Below are 17,693 nucleotides of genomic sequence, written 5' to 3'. Positions count from 1 at the left end.
GTGTGAGGGAAGAACCAGAGCCTGAGCTCACTATTTAGAGTCTCATTTCCTACCATCTGTGTGTTTTACAAATTGCACTTGTTTGACTTGAATGCAAAGATCTCAAGGGATGAGTGGGGTGGAGAGAGAAATGCAGGTTGACTTATTCATTTCCTTCCTAAAAATAGACGTATTTTGTCTACTAGGAGCAAACATTTTTGAGAGGCTGAAGGGGGAGGGTCATCATCTGTAAGGCAAGGATAAAGGTGGGCGGGGGCTGCAGATTGGGCCTCTCCCAACTGTAGGCTGTCCACAGTTTGTGCTGGATGCAGAGGGCTTGAAATGGGAAGGACTTCAGGAAGAGCCAGCTGCACAGAGATAATGGGGGTGTGAGCCAAGGTCCTGGCTGGAAGCCTGCATGACATACTGTCTCTGGAGCAGGCAGCCTAGTACAGCAAGGCATCATGTCCCCACCAGCCCTCCTCACCCTGCTCTCCCTGGAACTCTGCAGAGGTGATCAACCTATAAAGCAAAAGAAAGGACTAGGTTGAGTCTTCTGATAAGACTTGCTCTCAACTGGGGCTTCTTATTCAATTCAACAAATATTAGGTTGGCCAAAAAAGTTTGTTCGGGTGTTTCCGTTAAGATGTCATGGAAAAACCCAAATGAACTTTCTGGCCAACCCAATATTATTAGAGAGCCTTCTACTGAAGACTTCCTAGCTCGGCACAGTGCCCATCCACAGTGGGCTATGGCCCTGCTCCTTAGTCGATGGATCATCTATTTTCATTTGGCCAGTGTGGTCATGTGCAGCATGGCTCTGGCTGTTGGGAGGGGGAGAAGTGTTGATTAACATGTGTGCATGGGTGCCTCTGTGGTGTCCCTGTGTCTCCCTCTGCATGAGTATACATGGATGTGTGAGTGTACATGCGTGCATATGAGTATGTACACCCTGGGGAGTGATTGGGAAGTTTTCCCGGAGCATGTTTCTTGGGGGTCTCCCTGAAGGAGTCTACTCTGACCCAGTTTCTAGCCTCTTGCCCACCTCTCCCGCCCTTCCCCCTGCTTTGTTAATGCAGCAATGTGACCATCTCTTTAATTTCCCCCTGTCCTGTAATTCCCTGGCGCTTCTCTGCAGAACCAACAAGGGCCGGGATATCAAGACCATCAAGTCCCTGAGGGTTCTCCGTGTCCTGAGGCCACTGAAGACCATCAAGCGCCTGCCCAAGCTCAAGGTGACGTTCTCCAGTTTCTTCCCTTCAGCTCCTCTTTGTCCATTTTTCCTCTCTAGCCACCATTGGCCTGCTTTTGGAGAATTGTTTCTGGAAATATTCCTGTTGCTCACATGAGGACTAGGATTCTTTTTGTCTGCTAAAACTAAGGGTCTTAGTCTCAAAGGAAAATAACCAACGTCCCAAGAACTCTCCAAGGAGGCTTTCACCTCTTGACTCCAAATCAAGGAGGTATTTTTCTACCCACTGTGGCAAGTCATAGGAAGAACCTTGTGTGGCTTTGTCCCAGGGCCTCCTGTGTGGTTAAGGTGGGTCAGACACCAGAATGGAAGCAACAAGAGCCCTGCATGTCGTGGTCTGTGTACTTGGTCAGACAAAGTAACCTGGGATGGTTTCTTTCCTCGTGATTCTAGAGAAAGAAAGGACCTTCTAGCCTTGATGCTTCATATTTTTGAGGCATGAATAGGTCAATAACTTGCCCAAGGACAGAGCCGTTTTTGGCACCAGCAGAAATGGGGAAGTGAGCTTCCACAGCTAAGTTCTCCCTATTGCCAAGACCTGTGTCTGTATAGGTCTAAGTCTGGGTTCCCCTGCCCCCTGACCTGATGGCCCGTCCTGAGCTCCTTCCCTGAGGCTTCCTGCCCTCAGGTTGCTGGCATGTGGAACCCGCCTCTCCCACACACATTCCCTGCTGTTACGGAAGCTGAAGCCTCATGGGATAGAAGTTCTTCCTCCCTGTATTCCTGTGAATGAGAGCCAGTCACCACTGGGCAGGGAACTGGGGACCCCCATGCTCCCCATTCCTCTGTCCCATTGAGTTTGCATAACCTCTAATATTCCCCACCAATCCTCCACCTCCACCACCCCAGCTGCTTCCCTTTCAGCCCTCTGGCCTGCGGGGGGATGGTAAGCCAACCAGGTTGATCAGAGGCTTGGGATCACAGGAAGGTCTCTTTTGAAAGACCCCTAACTGGCTGATATGTGGCTTCCTCTCAGAGCCCAGGGCCCTGGCCACTTGTATGGGTTCCTGAGGAGAGATGCTCCTGCCTCACAGGAAGTGTCCTCACTGCCTGCTCTCCGTCTCCACTGCCCGGCCTCCCCTCCTGGATGAGGCGCCTCCCATGGTGATGGGCCCAGCACAGGGCCTGGCCCGGCTCAGCACCGTGAACATTCATTCCTTTCTGCCTCACCCCCAGCAAAATATGGCCAGGAGCCCTGGGGCCCGACAACCACTGTCGTTAGCCGCAGCCCAGGTCTGCTGGTCTCATCTCCTCTGAGCTATGCTGTGGTCCAGAGAAGAGCTCAGACGGGCGGATGATATTACTCACCAGGCTGGAGAAGGCGCCCCCAACCTTGGCTAATTCCAATTAATTAGGAAGGGCTGGCTCCTTGCTCTGCAGTTCCATAACCTGAGGGAAATGTAGGTGGATCTGATAATTCCACGAGGCTGCGTGTTGCTCCCATTCCCTGCAGTGCTAAACTAATTAAACCAGCAGTGTTCACCCAGCACTGTGAAGAGGCAGCCGCTCAAACGCAGCGCCACTGTGGGGCTAGACTCGCCAGTGCGCCAAACCCACAAACCTAGAAAACAACACAAAAATGGTTTGAAATACGTTGAATTACCATGTAGCTCTTCATGGCGTAGGACCTAGAAGGGATTCTCCAAAGGGAGATTCGGTGTCTTGAACTGAAGTGCAAGTTTCTGGTTCTGTCCTTCATCCCTCCCGTCTCTAAGAGGGCAGCTCTCACCCCGTCCCACATCACCTGTTGAATCTTTAAACCCAGCACAGCTAGCTTTAAACTAGAGAATCTTTATGTGAAGTGTGGAATGCAGTTGGGGGTAAATGTATGAACTTATTACAGAATGTCATTAAAATGAACAAAGATGATAGTTTATCACTCCCCGCTCCATTTAGAAAGGCAAAGGGAAAACAATACATATTCAATATACAAATCAAATCTCAGAATGTGCCCCAAATAAATGAGGTTTATAGATAAGCTATTTAATGTATGGCAGAAAAGGGATCCTTGAAATCATTTAGCCTATTGAATGCCTAAAACGGGCTAAATGATTTCGAGGATCCCTTTTCTGCAATACATTTCTGTTTCACACTAAGTGAAGTACATGTAATGGAATTCCACAGAGGACTCCCTCCACTGCCTGCTACCATCTGGTCTCTTCTGCTTCGGGTTTCCTTTCAGATTCAGAGCATGTGTTCCCCTCCCAAGTGGCAGGTTCCTGTAGTCATGACCAGTTTAGAGGCCAGGTCTGAATCCTGTGAGTGTCGCTTCTTAATAGGGTAGTATCTTCTGGGGCACCTTCTCTGAGCGCCGACTGCTGGTTCTCTGGGTCCCATTCAGCTGTAGGAAGATCCACGGGCCATTCCAGGGACTCACACACCAGGGCTCTTTTTTTTTTTCTGTTCTCAGGCTGTCTTCGACTGTGTGGTCACCTCCTTGAAAAACGTCTTCAACATACTCATTGTCTATAAGCTCTTCATGTTCATCTTTGCTGTCATCGCAGTTCAACTTTTCAAGGGCAAGTTCTTCTACTGCACAGACAGTTCCAAGGACACAGAGAAGGAGTGCATGTAAGTGCCACCAGCAAGTACCATTCACTTTCTGCTAAAGTGTGTTTTGATAAGGTCCACTCCTCCCTTTATAGATAGGTCATTTCTTTCTCTTTTACTTAAATCCATTCCATTTTGGGGGGGAGTCAAAATATGAAGTTGCTACAGTTTGATTGAGTACATCTTTTGTGTCAGGCATGGACATTTCACATCAGGTTTAAATTTTAAATCTTTCTCATGACCTTCTGAGATAGGTCTTCTTTGCACATTATAGATGTGGAAGTTGAAGCACAGAAAGTTTAAGTTGCTCAAGATTACCCAGCAACTGGGCTTCCCTTGTGGCTTAACTGGTAAAGAATCTGCCTGCAATGCAGGAGACCTGGGTGCGATCCCTGGGTTGGGAAGATCTCCTGGAGAAGGGAAAGGCTACCCACTCCAGTATTCCGGCCTGGAGAATTCCATGGACTATATAGTCCAGTTGTGTCCAACTGGACACAACTGAGTGACTTTCACTTTCACCCAGCAACTAGTGAAAGGATTGAGATTTAATCTTCCATGTCTGTTGGGCACGAAATCTCATTTTTGTTCCATGATAATATGCTGTCATAATAAAATCCCTCCTTCCTTGCATTTGAATGCTAATAATTCAGTAATTACTAGGGTACATTATTATAGTCCCTAGAATTTCTCTGCTCTTCTGTGAGCTGTTGTGACAAGGTTCTGGTTCTTTTGTGCTCTGGTTTTAGAGGCAACTATGTAGATCATGAGAAAAACAAGATGGAGGTGAAAGGCCGAGAGTGGAAGCGCCATGAATTCCATTATGACAACATCATCTGGGCTCTGCTGACCCTCTTCACTGTCTCCACAGGGGAAGGATGGCCTCAGTGAGTAATGGGTTTGACTTGGTGTGCTTGTCTGTAAGCTGGGCTGGGACCGTGTGTTTGCCTTGAGAAGCTGATTTAAGATGAACAAGGCTAACCTTTGTACCAAGGAAGCTAAGTGGTTATGAGTAGGTGAGACAGGCAGGAGAGAGGAAGAAAGAAAATCCCTCAGACAGGAATCAAGCGGGATCTGACGAAGTCAGGGAAATATCTGGTGCACTTCATGTTTTAGCTGATTATCAAGGAGTTGAGTGGAGCCATCTGACTCTTACAGAACAAATGAACTTTGAACAGCTCTCCACACCTTAGAGTCCCTGAGAACTGTTTTAGACACATTTATCATCCAGGCTGACCCTGGACACGAGAGAGGGCTGAGGGTTACAGATGAGCTGGCAGCACCCAGGGACACTTGCTGTGATCACACCTTATTTGGCGAAAGTAACAGAATGCAGTTTTTTTTTAAGCTGCTCATGACGCTAATGGTAAAGAACCCACCTGCCAATACAGGAGATGTAAGAGATGCTAGTTCAATCCCTGGGTCAGGAAGATCTCCTGGAGAAGGAAATGGCAACCCACTCCAGTATTCTTGCCTGGAGAATCCCATGGACAAAGGAGCCTGGCAGGCTACAGTCCATAGGGTTGCAAAGAGTCAAACATGACTGAAGTGACTTAGCACATAGCTGCAGGCTGAGTTTTTTCAGAGACTTGGCAATTACCAAGACACCACTTTTTGGTGGCAGCATACTCTGTTGGCAGCAAAATGCCAAAGGGGAATTGCAGAGTCTTGCTATAACAACCTCAACTATAAAATTAATGTCACTCTGGTGCTTAGGAGTGGATCCATGACGTCACAGGGGCTAGAAATAGCAGTGGCTTGAGGGTCACCAGATCTCCACCAACTTGGTTGTGGAGCCCCAAATTCATGGAGGATCCATGAAGTTTAAAGACTCAAATAAGAAAATGCAGGGGGCTTCCCTGGCGATCCAGTGGTTAAGACTTTTCCTTCCAATGCAGCATGAGTGGGCTCAGTCCCTGGTTGGGGAATTAAGAACCCACAAGTGTAGTGGCCAAAAAACCAAAACATAAAACAGAACCAGTCTTGTAACGAAGTCAGTGAAGACTTTAAAAATAGTCCACATCCAAAAAAAAAAAATCTTTAAGAGCATATATATATATATAATATAATAGGGGGCATATCAGCTAATGAAGCCGAGTCAGAGCAACTGCCGAGACCACCTCCACCATGCCTGCCTCCTCTTTCTGTCCCCAGAGTCTTGCAGCACTCGGTCGATGTGACAGAGGAAGACCGAGGCCCGAGCCGCAGCAACCGGATGGAAATGTCCATCTTTTACGTGGTCTACTTTGTGGTCTTCCCTTTCTTCTTTGTCAACATCTTTGTGGCTCTCATCATCATCACCTTCCAGGAGCAAGGGGACAAGATGATGGAAGAGTGCAGCCTGGAGAAAAACGAGGTGAAGCGGGGAGTCTGGAGCGTGGGGCAGCGGGGGCTCCAGAAAGGACTGTCAGACCAGCAGCTCTAGGAGGAAGACAGAAGGACAGGATGCTCTCCACCCGCTTATGGATTAAAGGGAATTGGGGGGATACGCTTTAGTTGGTCATCAAATAAACGTCTTTGGAGCATTTGCTGTTTTTAAAGCCCAAGAATAGGGCACAGGAATGGGCTTCCCTGGTGGCTCAGATGGTAAAGAATCTGCCTACAATGGGGGAGACCTGAGTTCAATCCCTGGGTTGGGAAGATCCCCTGGAGGAGGGCGTGGCAACCCACTCCAGTATTCTTGCCTGGAGAATCCCATGGACAGAGGAGCCTGGTGGGCTGTAGTTCATGGGGTTGCAAAGAGACATGACTGAGCAACTAACACTTACATTTTCATGAGGCCCAGTGACCTGGAAGGGATCTGTTTAAGATGCAGTCCTTACACAGCACGTAGTCTAGAGGTTTGGGGTGAAAGATGTGTGCTAACATTATAACATTAGGCCATCTGCTTCCCTGGCAGTGTCCCTCAATGGTATATATTTGCTGTAAGGGTAGGGAACAAGTCTTACTTATTACTGCTTTTGTAGTAACAAGTGTGGTTCTAGCACATTGTCGAGTTCATTGTGTTTATCCTGGAACTGCACTAGAAATCGTTAAGAGTCTATAAGACAAATGCAAAGAAAGTACTGTGGGAATGCACAGGGAGATAGATTTTTACTTCTCACTGCAGGCACCAGGTACGGCGTCCTGCCTAGTCATCTCAGCCATGTGCTGTGTAAGAGACCACTACTATCAATGAAAACATTAAGAATGGGACTTACTGTATGACAGTATTAAGTCCTTACTGTGTGACATCCCACCTGTAGCTTTGTCCAGATAATTTCTTTTGTACTTTCACCTCTGCTTGTCCAGCCCTAGCCCCTTCTCCTACACTGTCCTCTTCTCCTAAGCATCTAACAGAGAGCCCCCCAGGGTGCGAGGTTTGGGGGATCTGAGCCTGGCTAACCAGTGTGACCCTCCCGCAGAGGGCGTGCATAGACTTCGCCATCAGTGCCAAACCGCTCACCCGCTACATGCCCCAGAACAGGCACACCTTCCAGTACCGTGTCTGGCACTTCGTGGTGTCTCCATCCTTTGAGTACACCATCATGGCCATGATCGCCCTGAACACCGTCGTGCTGATGATGAAGGTGAGAGGGTGGTGGCTGGGAGGTGCTGGGGCGAGCTGAGCCTCGACGACTGCCCCCTCACAGGGCACTTGTGTGTGTGCCCAAGACACTGAGAAAACCCTCCAGGAGGGTGAGGGGGAGGTAGGGAGGACGAATGGGGACTTGGTGTTTAATGGGAACAGAGTTTCTGTTTAGGAAGGTGAAAAATTTGGAAGGTGGGTAATGGTGAGATTTGTACAACAGTGTGAATGTACTTAGTGCCACTGAACTTTACAGTTAAATATGACTAAAATAGTGTGCTTTGTATGATGTGACTTTTGCCACAATAAAAAAACATTTTAAAAAATTCAAGATTGGGAACTCTCTGGCAGTCCAGTGGTTCGGACGCCTCACTTCTATTGCAGGGGGCACAGGTTCAATCCCTCCTCAGGGAACTGGTATGCCACAAACTATGCACCATGGCCAAAAAAAGAAAAAAAAAAAAAACTTGCCTCCTTACCTACCTTTCCATCGTGGAATCTCTCTTTGATCTTGTCTCCATCAGCAACCCAACCTCTAGGTCCTTGGGGTAAAATACAGTGAAATACATAGCAGTAGTCATGGAACTCTGAAAACAAAGGTTGGTGATGGCAGTCAGATGCAGATGAGGGTGGAAATGTCATATGTGGGTGATTGTGGGGTTCTAAGAGTCAGAAGAGGTTTGATGTTATTTAATACTAAATGGTAAAGTAGTTAGGAAATGTTTCTGCCCTTCTCTCCTTCAGTTTTAGTAAGACTGGCCATTTTGCTAATAAGATTTGTGTTCTTCTCTGTTTTGTTTTGCTACATAGGATGTGTACTTCTCTCTAGCCCTAGGTGACCATCTTTCCTTCTACATCATGCACCAGAATGTCCCCCTAGGGCAGGGATGCCAGATGGCCAACCTCTGTGGCATGGATATGGCTCTCACCTTTCCTGTTTTCTCTTCCTGGCAGTACTACTCTGCTCCCTGTACCTATGAGCTGGCCCTGAAGTACCTAAATATCGCCTTCACCATGGTGTTTTCCCTGGAGTGTGTCCTGAAGATCATCGCATTTGGCTTCTTGGTATGTCATGGGATTTATCCTGGCCATGCTTGTCTTCCCTTCTCTTTGGCTTCATTCCCAGCCTCTGCTGGAAGGGAGGGGTGGTCACTGCTATTCCAGAAATGGTTCACCCACCCACCTACCTAACTGTAAGTTTGTTTGGACTGCTCAATAAATGGTCATAGAAGATGCTGTGTGAGGGTGTTAGGAGAAAAGGCAAAGGGAACCAGAGCCCTCATAGAGACCTCAGCTCTGTTCCTCTCAAATTCTATCAGTGGTCAAGGGGCCACCATCATTGGGTCTTACTGGAACTTAGTAAGATTTACCTGTTGAGGAGGAGCCAAGCAAGGACTGGACTAGTAAACCCGAGTGCTTATTTACTGATGGAAGGTTTAAACTCTTATAACTCAAATGGGAAGATATCTATCCCTCTTAGCCTCCAACATAGAAAATAATAGATTTTACTAATACCTAATTGTCCTCCTCCCTTTAGTTAAGTGAAGAGTAACTTTTGCCAACAAAAATAAATGTTTAGTACTAAAGCTTACAAAGACTAGTGACCGTTAAAGTGTCTGTATGTGAGAGAGAGAGAGAGAGGTGGGCGTTCTGGAATAGGTTTGGGAGCATTGGGATGAGTATTTCTGGCATGAGTCTTCCTTTTACTTTTCTTCAACTGCTAATTATAGTTTTGGCATATTCTCACATCTGCCATCAAGCAAGCAAACCTAGCCCTTTGCTTCAGTGTCCTATAAACAAAACATTTCTCTCTGCCACCCCACTCCCCACCCTTGCTCAGTGTTTAAGTAAGATCAGTGGGATACAGATAAACCCACCTGACAGCTGTTTCACACTTATTTTGTGTGTGAGCTACCATTTCAAATTATATGTGTATATGGTGTTCCCTGTAAGAAGAGAAACTTAGCTTATTATCTGAATGTGGGTTTGACTGGTGGCAGCTCGAGCAGGGACTCTGACCTCAACTTGCTGGTTGTGAGTGTTGATAGTGGGGGTTGCTTCTGGCTTCCTAGTGGTTCTTTGCAAAGTCATTTATTTGATGGTGTAGGGAGGAGAGTTGAAGGGAGCCCATGGCAGGTGGCTGTATTGTTGGTTGTTGGACTCCCTTTTGAGTCTTAGAGAAATCAAAAAGTAAACTACCAGCCATAAAGATGCCTTTATAATACAGTCTAGCCCTGGGCAGGGGAAGCAAGGGGTGGGGAAAGCTTATACAACAACAGGAAAAGTTTTCCTCCGCATCTTGATTACTTACATGTTGGATTGATATTGTCTGTGCTTAAGCCCCCAATTACGTGTCAAATTATAGGGAATACTGAATACCTACTTATAAGCTTAACTAGGTGATTCAGCCCCACAGCCTGCCTCCTTCCCACCCTCACCCGCATATTTTCATTCAAGGTCTAGAAGCATTCTGAACACTATAAAAGGCACCACTAGCCCCAAATAAGTCTTTTCATTGATATGGTACTATAGGTTTTCAGAATTCCCTAATATATACTGTTTTGTCAGATCTTCGCAATGACTCTGAAACAGGCATGGCAGAAACTATCCTTGTTGTTGTTATTTTCAATGAGGAAATTGAAGTTCAGAAAAATTATGTTGCTTTTTGAAGGTTACAGACTAAAAGGCAGTAGAATTAGATAGTGGAATGGGAATAAAAAAGGAAGGAAGAAGAAGAAAGAAAGGGAGAGAATTAAAATACATTGGTTGTCTGGAAAAAGAAAAGTGAAAGTGTTAGTCGCTCAGTCATGTTCGACTCTTTGTGACCCCATGAACTGTAGCCTGCCAGGCTCCTCTATCCATGGGATTCTCCAAGCAAGAAAACTAGAGTAGATAGCCATTTCCTTCTCCAGAGGATCTTCCTGACCCAGAGATTGAACTCAGGTCTCCTGCATTGCAAGCGGATTCTTTACCATCTGAGCCACCAGGGAAAAAAGCTTTACATATTATTCATTTTACCTTCATAAGAACTCTATTAGATTGAACATTATGGTTTTCTTCTTATATGGATGAGCTGGGCCTCAACAAGATTCAGGACTTCACATAAGTTTACTAAGAGGCAGAGCCTGTGTTCAGATCCTGGTCTGTCTGGCTTCGGAAGCCCACACTTTGTCCTTCATAATCTCCTAGTCTATAGTATACTCCTCTGCGCTTTACCATGCTGTATTGTAAAGCCTCCTCTACTGGAATCCAGGGCTTCTGTCCCCCGAGACTTAGATTTGTATTCTTGCTCATATATGGGGACTATCTAAGAATGCAACGTGGGAGACCCATGTTCAGTCCCTGGATTGGGAAGATCCCCTGTAGAAGGAAATGGCAATCCACTCCAGTATTCTTACCTGGAGAATTCCATGGCCAGAGGAGCCTGGCAGGCTACAGTCCTTAGGGTTGCAAAGAATCAGACATGACTGAGCGACTTTTGCTCACTCACATCTAAGAATTAGGAAGCTCACCCCAGGTTGGGAATAGGAGAGCCCTGAGATGTGAGGAACTTGACTCAACTTGGCCCCAGTCCTGAAGGAGTAGGCACCCTTAACAGCGGTGAATTTGTGAGGCTGGATGTCTGGTTTATCTACATGCCTGGCAGGTGCCTGTGACTTTTGAATCAGACAGACCTTTCCAAGCCTCAGTTTTCTGGTGCATTAAAGGAGGATAACAAGAACTGCCATGTACAGCCATAGATACTGTGTGTGTGTCCAATCAGGGAATACACCTAAGACCTCTGGTCCTGAGTAGGCGCTCATAAATGTACCTTCTCTCTCCCCACACCATTTCTCCCTATCACGTCTCCCTCCCCACTCTTCATGCCAGCCCTACCACTCAGTAATTTGTGAAGTATTTATCACTACCTACTTAGAGCATCCATGGGAGGAGTAAACGAACTGAAAGAATGCTGAGGAAGGGTCTGGCACAGAATCTGGCGTGTATAGTAAGGATTCTTGAATGCCAGCCACGGGGGTGGGAGAGGGTATAGTTGTGCAGTCTCAAGGGTCACTTACAGGAGCTGCCACCCACGGGCAAGTGGGTAATGTTTTGGAGACCCAGGTATTCTCTTTCAAGGAATATAGCCCAAGCTCTGTGTTCACCTGAGCCTTGGAGATGAGAGCAGAGTCCACTTTTCTCTAACGTTCCAGAGCTGAACGTTTTCTGGTTGGTGCATTTTCCAGGTCCTTCACTCCTTCGTCTCCTTTAACCTTCTCTTCTCATTACTGCTTCCTTATATTTTATTTATTCACACCTCCTCGAAAGATGTAACAGAGCTGAGAAAGATGGGAAAGATGATTTTGTTCATCCTATTGCCAATCAGAAGTTGGTTTGAAAAGGTTCAGTGAAGTTAAGAAGAAGTTTTTGGCGCATCTTTGATCTTTAGGCACTTAGGACATCTCTGTGACTTTTATTGTTAGTTGAAAGTCAGAATGGTGTATTTATAGGGTCCCATTATACTATTTAAATAATTTAAAAGTTGTAGTTATAGAAAACCTTAGACTAATACTATAAATCATTTTATTGTCTTGTAGGTGACAATGATGATCTTTCTTTTCTTGGAGGTCAACATGTTCTAGGCTACAAAATCACTTTCTTGCATATTTTTATATAGTATTACATTAAAAAATCTTACGTGTTCTTTATATAGCTTTTTAGTGACAGTTTCAAAAACAAGGTCTTCAAATAGTGATGAAACTGCTTCCCAAATGAGAAATTCTCAAATTAGTGAAGGAGAAACCACATTTTTGGTTAGAAATAGGAAACTAAAACCAAAGTTAAAATGAACTTGTCTTGCAATTGAAAAGCTTTAATTCCAAGTGAAAGAGTTATATCATGAAAGATATTTTTTCTTCATTTTCCCCCCTTGTTTTCTTTTCTTTTTTCTCCCCCTAATGCTCATGGCCGAATTCACTTTGCAGAACTATTTCCGAGACACCTGGAACATCTTTGACTTTATCACTGTGATTGGCAGTATCACAGAAATTATTCTGACGGACAGCAAGGTAAATAGCTCATCGATCTTTCTCTTTAAGCTCGGCCCTGGAGTAGCATTAAAACAATCCTCAGCACATTCAGTCCACTTTTAACTCCTCAAACCCAATGTGCAGCCCCCTATTCACTTCCTCGGTCCCGAGCTTTCCCCAGCAAATGGGACCATTGGAGGGCACTGGATCTCATGGAAGGGTTGGTCCCATTTGCACGACTCAAATAGGTGAGTAGGATAGAGGGCCCAGGAGAGGCCATGTCACAGTGTTCTGCTAGATTCTTCAGGAGATACCAAGAATCCTGAGGGCACAGGATCTTTGCCCTGTGCCAGTTGTTAGTCCTGAAGTGGTTCCCTGAGATGGTTCATCCCAAACAAAATGTGGAGAGCTCATCACAAAACCATCATGTTCTAGAGGGATTGTGAGGTCTGCTCTCTGACACCCACGTCCAGATTTAGGACCACTCAGAGAAGACTGGGGAAGCCAGTTTTGCCAACTGTGTTCAGGGCACCCATCTGAGGAACTTCTGTACCTTCCTGCCTGGGAGTAGAGGGTGGGCCTGGAGAGGTTCAGAGATATGGTCCTCTCTGGCCCACCAGCTGGAGACAGGGTTAAAAATGAAAGACGCCATTCGTGTTCTATTTTATGATCTGAATGAGGGATAAATGCACAAATGCTAGTGCTTAACTTTTCTAAATGACCCGCATGTCACTAATGATATGTTTCCTTCTGGTCCACCAGCTGGTGAACACTAGCGGCTTCAACATGAGCTTTCTGAAGCTCTTCCGAGCGGCCCGCCTCATCAAGCTGCTGCGTCAGGGCTACACCATCCGCATTTTACTCTGGACCTTTGTGCAGTCCTTTAAGGTAAAAGGCCTTGCCAGTTCCTCCTCTCTGAGGGTTGAGGGGCCCCTGTCACATCAGACAGAACACAGCATTCTTCCGCAGGTCCCCTCGCCTTTGGGAATGGGCATTTGTCAGAAGCATCAGATAAACACAGCAGTCCTCAGCTATAATACAACTCGGCCAAGAGGTGGTTAGCTTAAGACTGATTGGTTAGGATCTCGTTCTAGAAAGCATCCCAACTTTGAAACTCAGTTATCATCTCTGTTCACTGAGGCAGGGGGCTTGTCTTATGAGGTGTGTTCCCTCCCAAGTATTCCAGAATGCCCGGAGCAATCTTATCCATGGACAGAGCCAGCCACTTGTAGTCACATATCCTCTGCATTTTCAGAGGTTCGTCCACGGCTTTATTTCACCCAACAGTTTTTCAAAGGACTCCTTGAGTTGTGTTTTATAGCAAGATGATTCATACCATTCCCACATATGTCATCATTAGTATGTAATTCCTGAACCACTGAATATATGGCATGCTAATGGCCACATCTGCATCCAAATGAATAGGACATCTGGGCAAGATTAATATGGTGAGCATCTTTTGAATGACCTCATGGAGTTGTACAGAGGTATATGTGTAATGAACAAGTTAAAAACTGAAACCTGAGATCCATGTAAATGGCAGAGACTTTCAGTAAAAGAAATTTTCCATATTTAAATATTTGCATGCTGTAGCAAATATAATTAGTTTTTGAAGTTTGGGGAGCATTGATGCTATTCAAAAACTTACTATATTCTTCATAAAATAGAGTTTTTCAATAAATGTATTTTTAAAATCTGATGAAATTGATTCAAAGATGAAAAATCATGAATTCAATAATTGCCTTCTTTAATTATTTATACATTTTAATTTTATTAGTTGATGTTTGGCTGTGCTGGGTCTTCATTGCGGCATGTGGGCTTTCTCTGGTTGCAGAGAGAAGGGGCTATTTTTGATTGTGGTGCTTGGGCTTCTCATCACAGTGGCTTCCCTTGTTGCCGAGCACAGGCTCCAGACACATGGGCTTCAGTAGTTGCTGCCCTCAAGCTCTGGAGCTCAGGCTTAGTAATTCTGGTCCGCGGGCTTGGTTGCTCCAAGGCATATGGAATCTTCCTGGACCAGGGCTTGAACCCATGTACCCTGTGTTGGTAAGTGGATTCTTAACCACCAGACCACCAGGGAGTCCAATTATTTGTACATTTTTATTCCAAACTGAACTGAAGAGAGCTTGTTAGTGAATTCATGGTTTTTTGTTATTTGAAAGGGACTTCACCCCACACCATCATGACTGAATTACTTCTCCATCAAGTTCCTGTGCATCTGAAATGTGAGACCAGTTGTAAGGATGTCAGGTTCCCACAAGCAACCTTGACATCGTTATTCTCATCATAATTGTTTGGTGTGATAATTCCCACAGAGGCCTCACCTCAATGAAAACTGTTTCTCCAAAACTGAATGACAGAGGAGAAATCAAAACCCTTAGCAAGAATTTAACCATTTGAGTCTTGAGTGGAGCTGGATTTAGAATTTGAAACACAAGATGCTCTTAAAACCTCTTTGTAGAGGCCTGCCCAACAAGTTACAGTTATTAGTCTCTTAAGAAATATGTGTCAGCCTGTCATATTCTCACAATCACCAATTCTCTGTGAAAGTGTGTACTATTGAGGACACAGAAAAGCATGTCAAAAACTGATGGCCAAATGGTTGGCTTATTCCAGTGAAAAGAGAAGAGTGGAGACAGTTGTATCTGTCTCCAAGTGACACTATATGGATGGGTGTTTCCTTTTTGGAGCTGCTCTGGGACACAGTGTAGAAGTTGTTTTCTTGAAGCTGGTTTAACAAAGGCTGCCTCTGCACACACACGACAGAGAGTCACACAGTGTAGACAGCATTGCACCTGTCTCTGCCTCCCCCTCCCTCACCCTGAGCATCCCCTCATTTCCTACCACTGTCTCCTACGCAGTGCTTCTCTCTCTTCCTTATATTTTTTTCTTTCATAGTTTAACGATGACACTCACCTGTCTTCCGGTTTGCATATTTTCTGACCGGAAGTGTGTTGTTATTCTTTATTCTGTGAATGTGTCGTGTCTTCTCTTTCTCCGGGTGTTTTACAATCCTTTCTGAAAAAAATTTTTTGGCTGTGCCACTCCACATGTGGGATCTTAGTTCCCTGACCAGGCGTCAAACCCATGCCCCTGCATTGGGAGCGTGGAGTCTTAACCACTGGATCACCAAGGAAGACCCTCTTTCCCTTATTTTGTGTTGGAATGTATGCCATGGCAAGAAGAGAGATCAGGATGGGAGAGAGGTACCAGGGGCTAGAGATGATGGAGTGCGGAAGGCAGAGTAAAGGCAGGAAGCACGACATAGAAGGTGATGGGAAGAGGCCAGAAACCTGCCTCCCTGCTCTCTCCTTTCAGCAGAGGGTGTCTTCACATGCCCGTGGGGGACGTAGCCACTCCTCACAGACCTTGAGAATAAGCACTCCATCAGAGAATGGGTTCTCCCACCAACTCTCAATTTCATTTTCATGTTTATTCTTTATTCAAATTGTAAAAAGTCTCCCAGGGCTCTTCATTTAGTTAGCACCGTTGAGAAGCTCTGTCTGGCTCATGCAGTCTGAAAGCCTTCAATTGTCCTCCTGGGAGTCGTGCTGTACGCACTTGAGAGAATGAAGACTCGGAGTTGTACCAACTGCCAGGGAGGCTTCCTGGGTGGTGAAAACAAGGGGCTTCCATTGTCAGCACCAAGATCCCCTAGAATTGTAGTGCCTTCCCTGACCCCCAAACCAAACTGCCCTATGTCTTCACCCTCCCCCAGCCACCAGGGGCAGCTCCCTGCCTTCCTTTTCCTTCACTCACCCCTTCACCACCACCTTTAAAGTGTTGTCACCCCCAAGGGGCAGGTAGCTTGCACAAGATGGAATTTTGTGCCACGTGGCTTCCCAGCAGGGTTTTGTGGTCACTCACACTTTGAAAGGCTTTTTGGAATTTTGCACAAAACAGACTGAAAGGTCAGCAGGCTTACACATTGGAAAAAGATGCTTCATCAGAGCTTGAAGGCGCCTTCTAGGAACTGACCAATGACTGAGACCCCAGCCGATTCATCCTGTTTCCAGATGCTCCATTCGGAGCCTCTTGTTGAGTGAAGGAGTGGGAAGGGTAATACGGGGATTTGGGAGTCAGAGCTGGATGCTTGCTGTGTAATTGGCATCATAATTGCCCAGGTTATTAATATTCTGCATATGGAGTGGGATGAAGCCCAGACCCAGGAATTTTCCCAGCTCTCCCTCAGAGACCAGGCCACACGCTTTTCTGGGTCTGAGAATATTCTTGGTGGGGAAGGAAATTACGAACCTCTCTGGGGCCAACCTATCAGACGACGTGGACATCTGCAAAAACATGGAACTCCAAAACAGAACATCCCAGGGGATCAGAGAGCCACTGCCCTGTGTTTAAGTCAGTCTCAAGGCGAGAGTTCCTGCACTGCCTGGGGTGCAGTTTGTTGACCCCAGAGCTGCCTGCCTTTAAATTCATGGTCGTATCTCTGCTTCCTTCCAGGCCCTTCCCTATGTCTGCCTTCTGATCGCCATGCTTTTCTTCATCTACGCCATCATTGGGATGCAGGTGAGTGGGTGCCTTGGGAGCCTGATGGGGAACAGCTATTGCCCATGTTGTCTCTGACTTTCCAGCCTGAGCCTGCAGGATTGAAGGTGTTTTAAAGAACCCCTTCTTACCCAGAGGTTGAAGTGTTAGTAGCTCAGTCGTGTCTGACTCTTTGCAACCCCAAGGACTGTAGCCCTCCGGGCTGCTCTGTCCATGGGATTCTCCAGACAAGAATACTGAAGTAGTTTGCCATTTCCTTCTCCAGGGGATCTTTCCGACCCGGGGATTGAACCTGGATCTCCTTCATTGCAGGCACTTTCTTTACCACTAAGCCACCAGGGAAGCCTCTTGCCCAGAGCTTCACTCTGATATCTTGTTGCAGTATGACCTTGGGAATTCACATGTGCGGTTCCCCACTCAGGCTGCCCAGGTGGTCAGGGTGGTCTGATCCCGGGGTTTCGTCTGTGGTTGTCAGGCCCCGGTGCCTCCTCACAAGCAGCTGGACTCTCCTGAAGATAATGCCGTTGTTCTTGGCCAGAGGGCGCCCCCGGAAACTAAGGAGAGGGTGAGGCTCCTGAGGGTCCATATCTCAGGAGCCTCCCATATTTGAGCCAGACCTAGAAGATCAGGTGGTTGCTCTCCTATAGACATAGACACAAAATGTATGTGAGTTACACCCCAAACAGCTGAGATTGGGAACAACTCAGAATCCCTGGCAGTGTGCCCAGTCCTTGGGAAACCCATGGGCCACATTCCAGCTGAGGCCTCTCAAAGGACCATGCAGCCCACTGGATGGTTCTCCTGGGTTAGCACGTCCTTTCTGCTTTTGAGATTG

The 17,693-nt window shown here is 46.3% G+C and overlaps 1 protein-coding gene across 1 annotated transcript in view; it reads left to right on the top strand.

Moving 5' to 3' along the window:
• Positions 1–17,693, top strand: part of LOC129551056 (voltage-dependent R-type calcium channel subunit alpha-1E) — a 328,009-nt gene that overhangs the window by 289,468 nt on the left and 20,848 nt on the right. The window contains 9 exon segments of the mRNA XM_088844921.1: positions 1,118–1,214; positions 3,642–3,802; positions 4,528–4,665; positions 5,933–6,134; positions 7,183–7,347; positions 8,301–8,411; positions 12,311–12,394; positions 13,118–13,243; positions 16,814–16,879. Of these exon segments, the coding sequence (XP_088701047.1) occupies positions 1,118–1,214; positions 3,642–3,802; positions 4,528–4,665; positions 5,933–6,134; positions 7,183–7,347; positions 8,301–8,411; positions 12,311–12,394; positions 13,118–13,243; positions 16,814–16,879 (1,150 nt within the window).

This window comes from Moschus berezovskii, chromosome 17, assembly GCF_049115385.1.
Source record: "Moschus berezovskii isolate FMDL1 chromosome 17, NW_MosBer_1.0, whole genome shotgun sequence".
Classification (NCBI taxonomy): Eukaryota; Metazoa; Chordata; class Mammalia; order Artiodactyla; family Moschidae; genus Moschus; species Moschus berezovskii.
The sequence above is the reverse complement of the archived record's forward strand: the minus strand, read 5'-3'. Positions and strand labels throughout refer to the sequence as shown.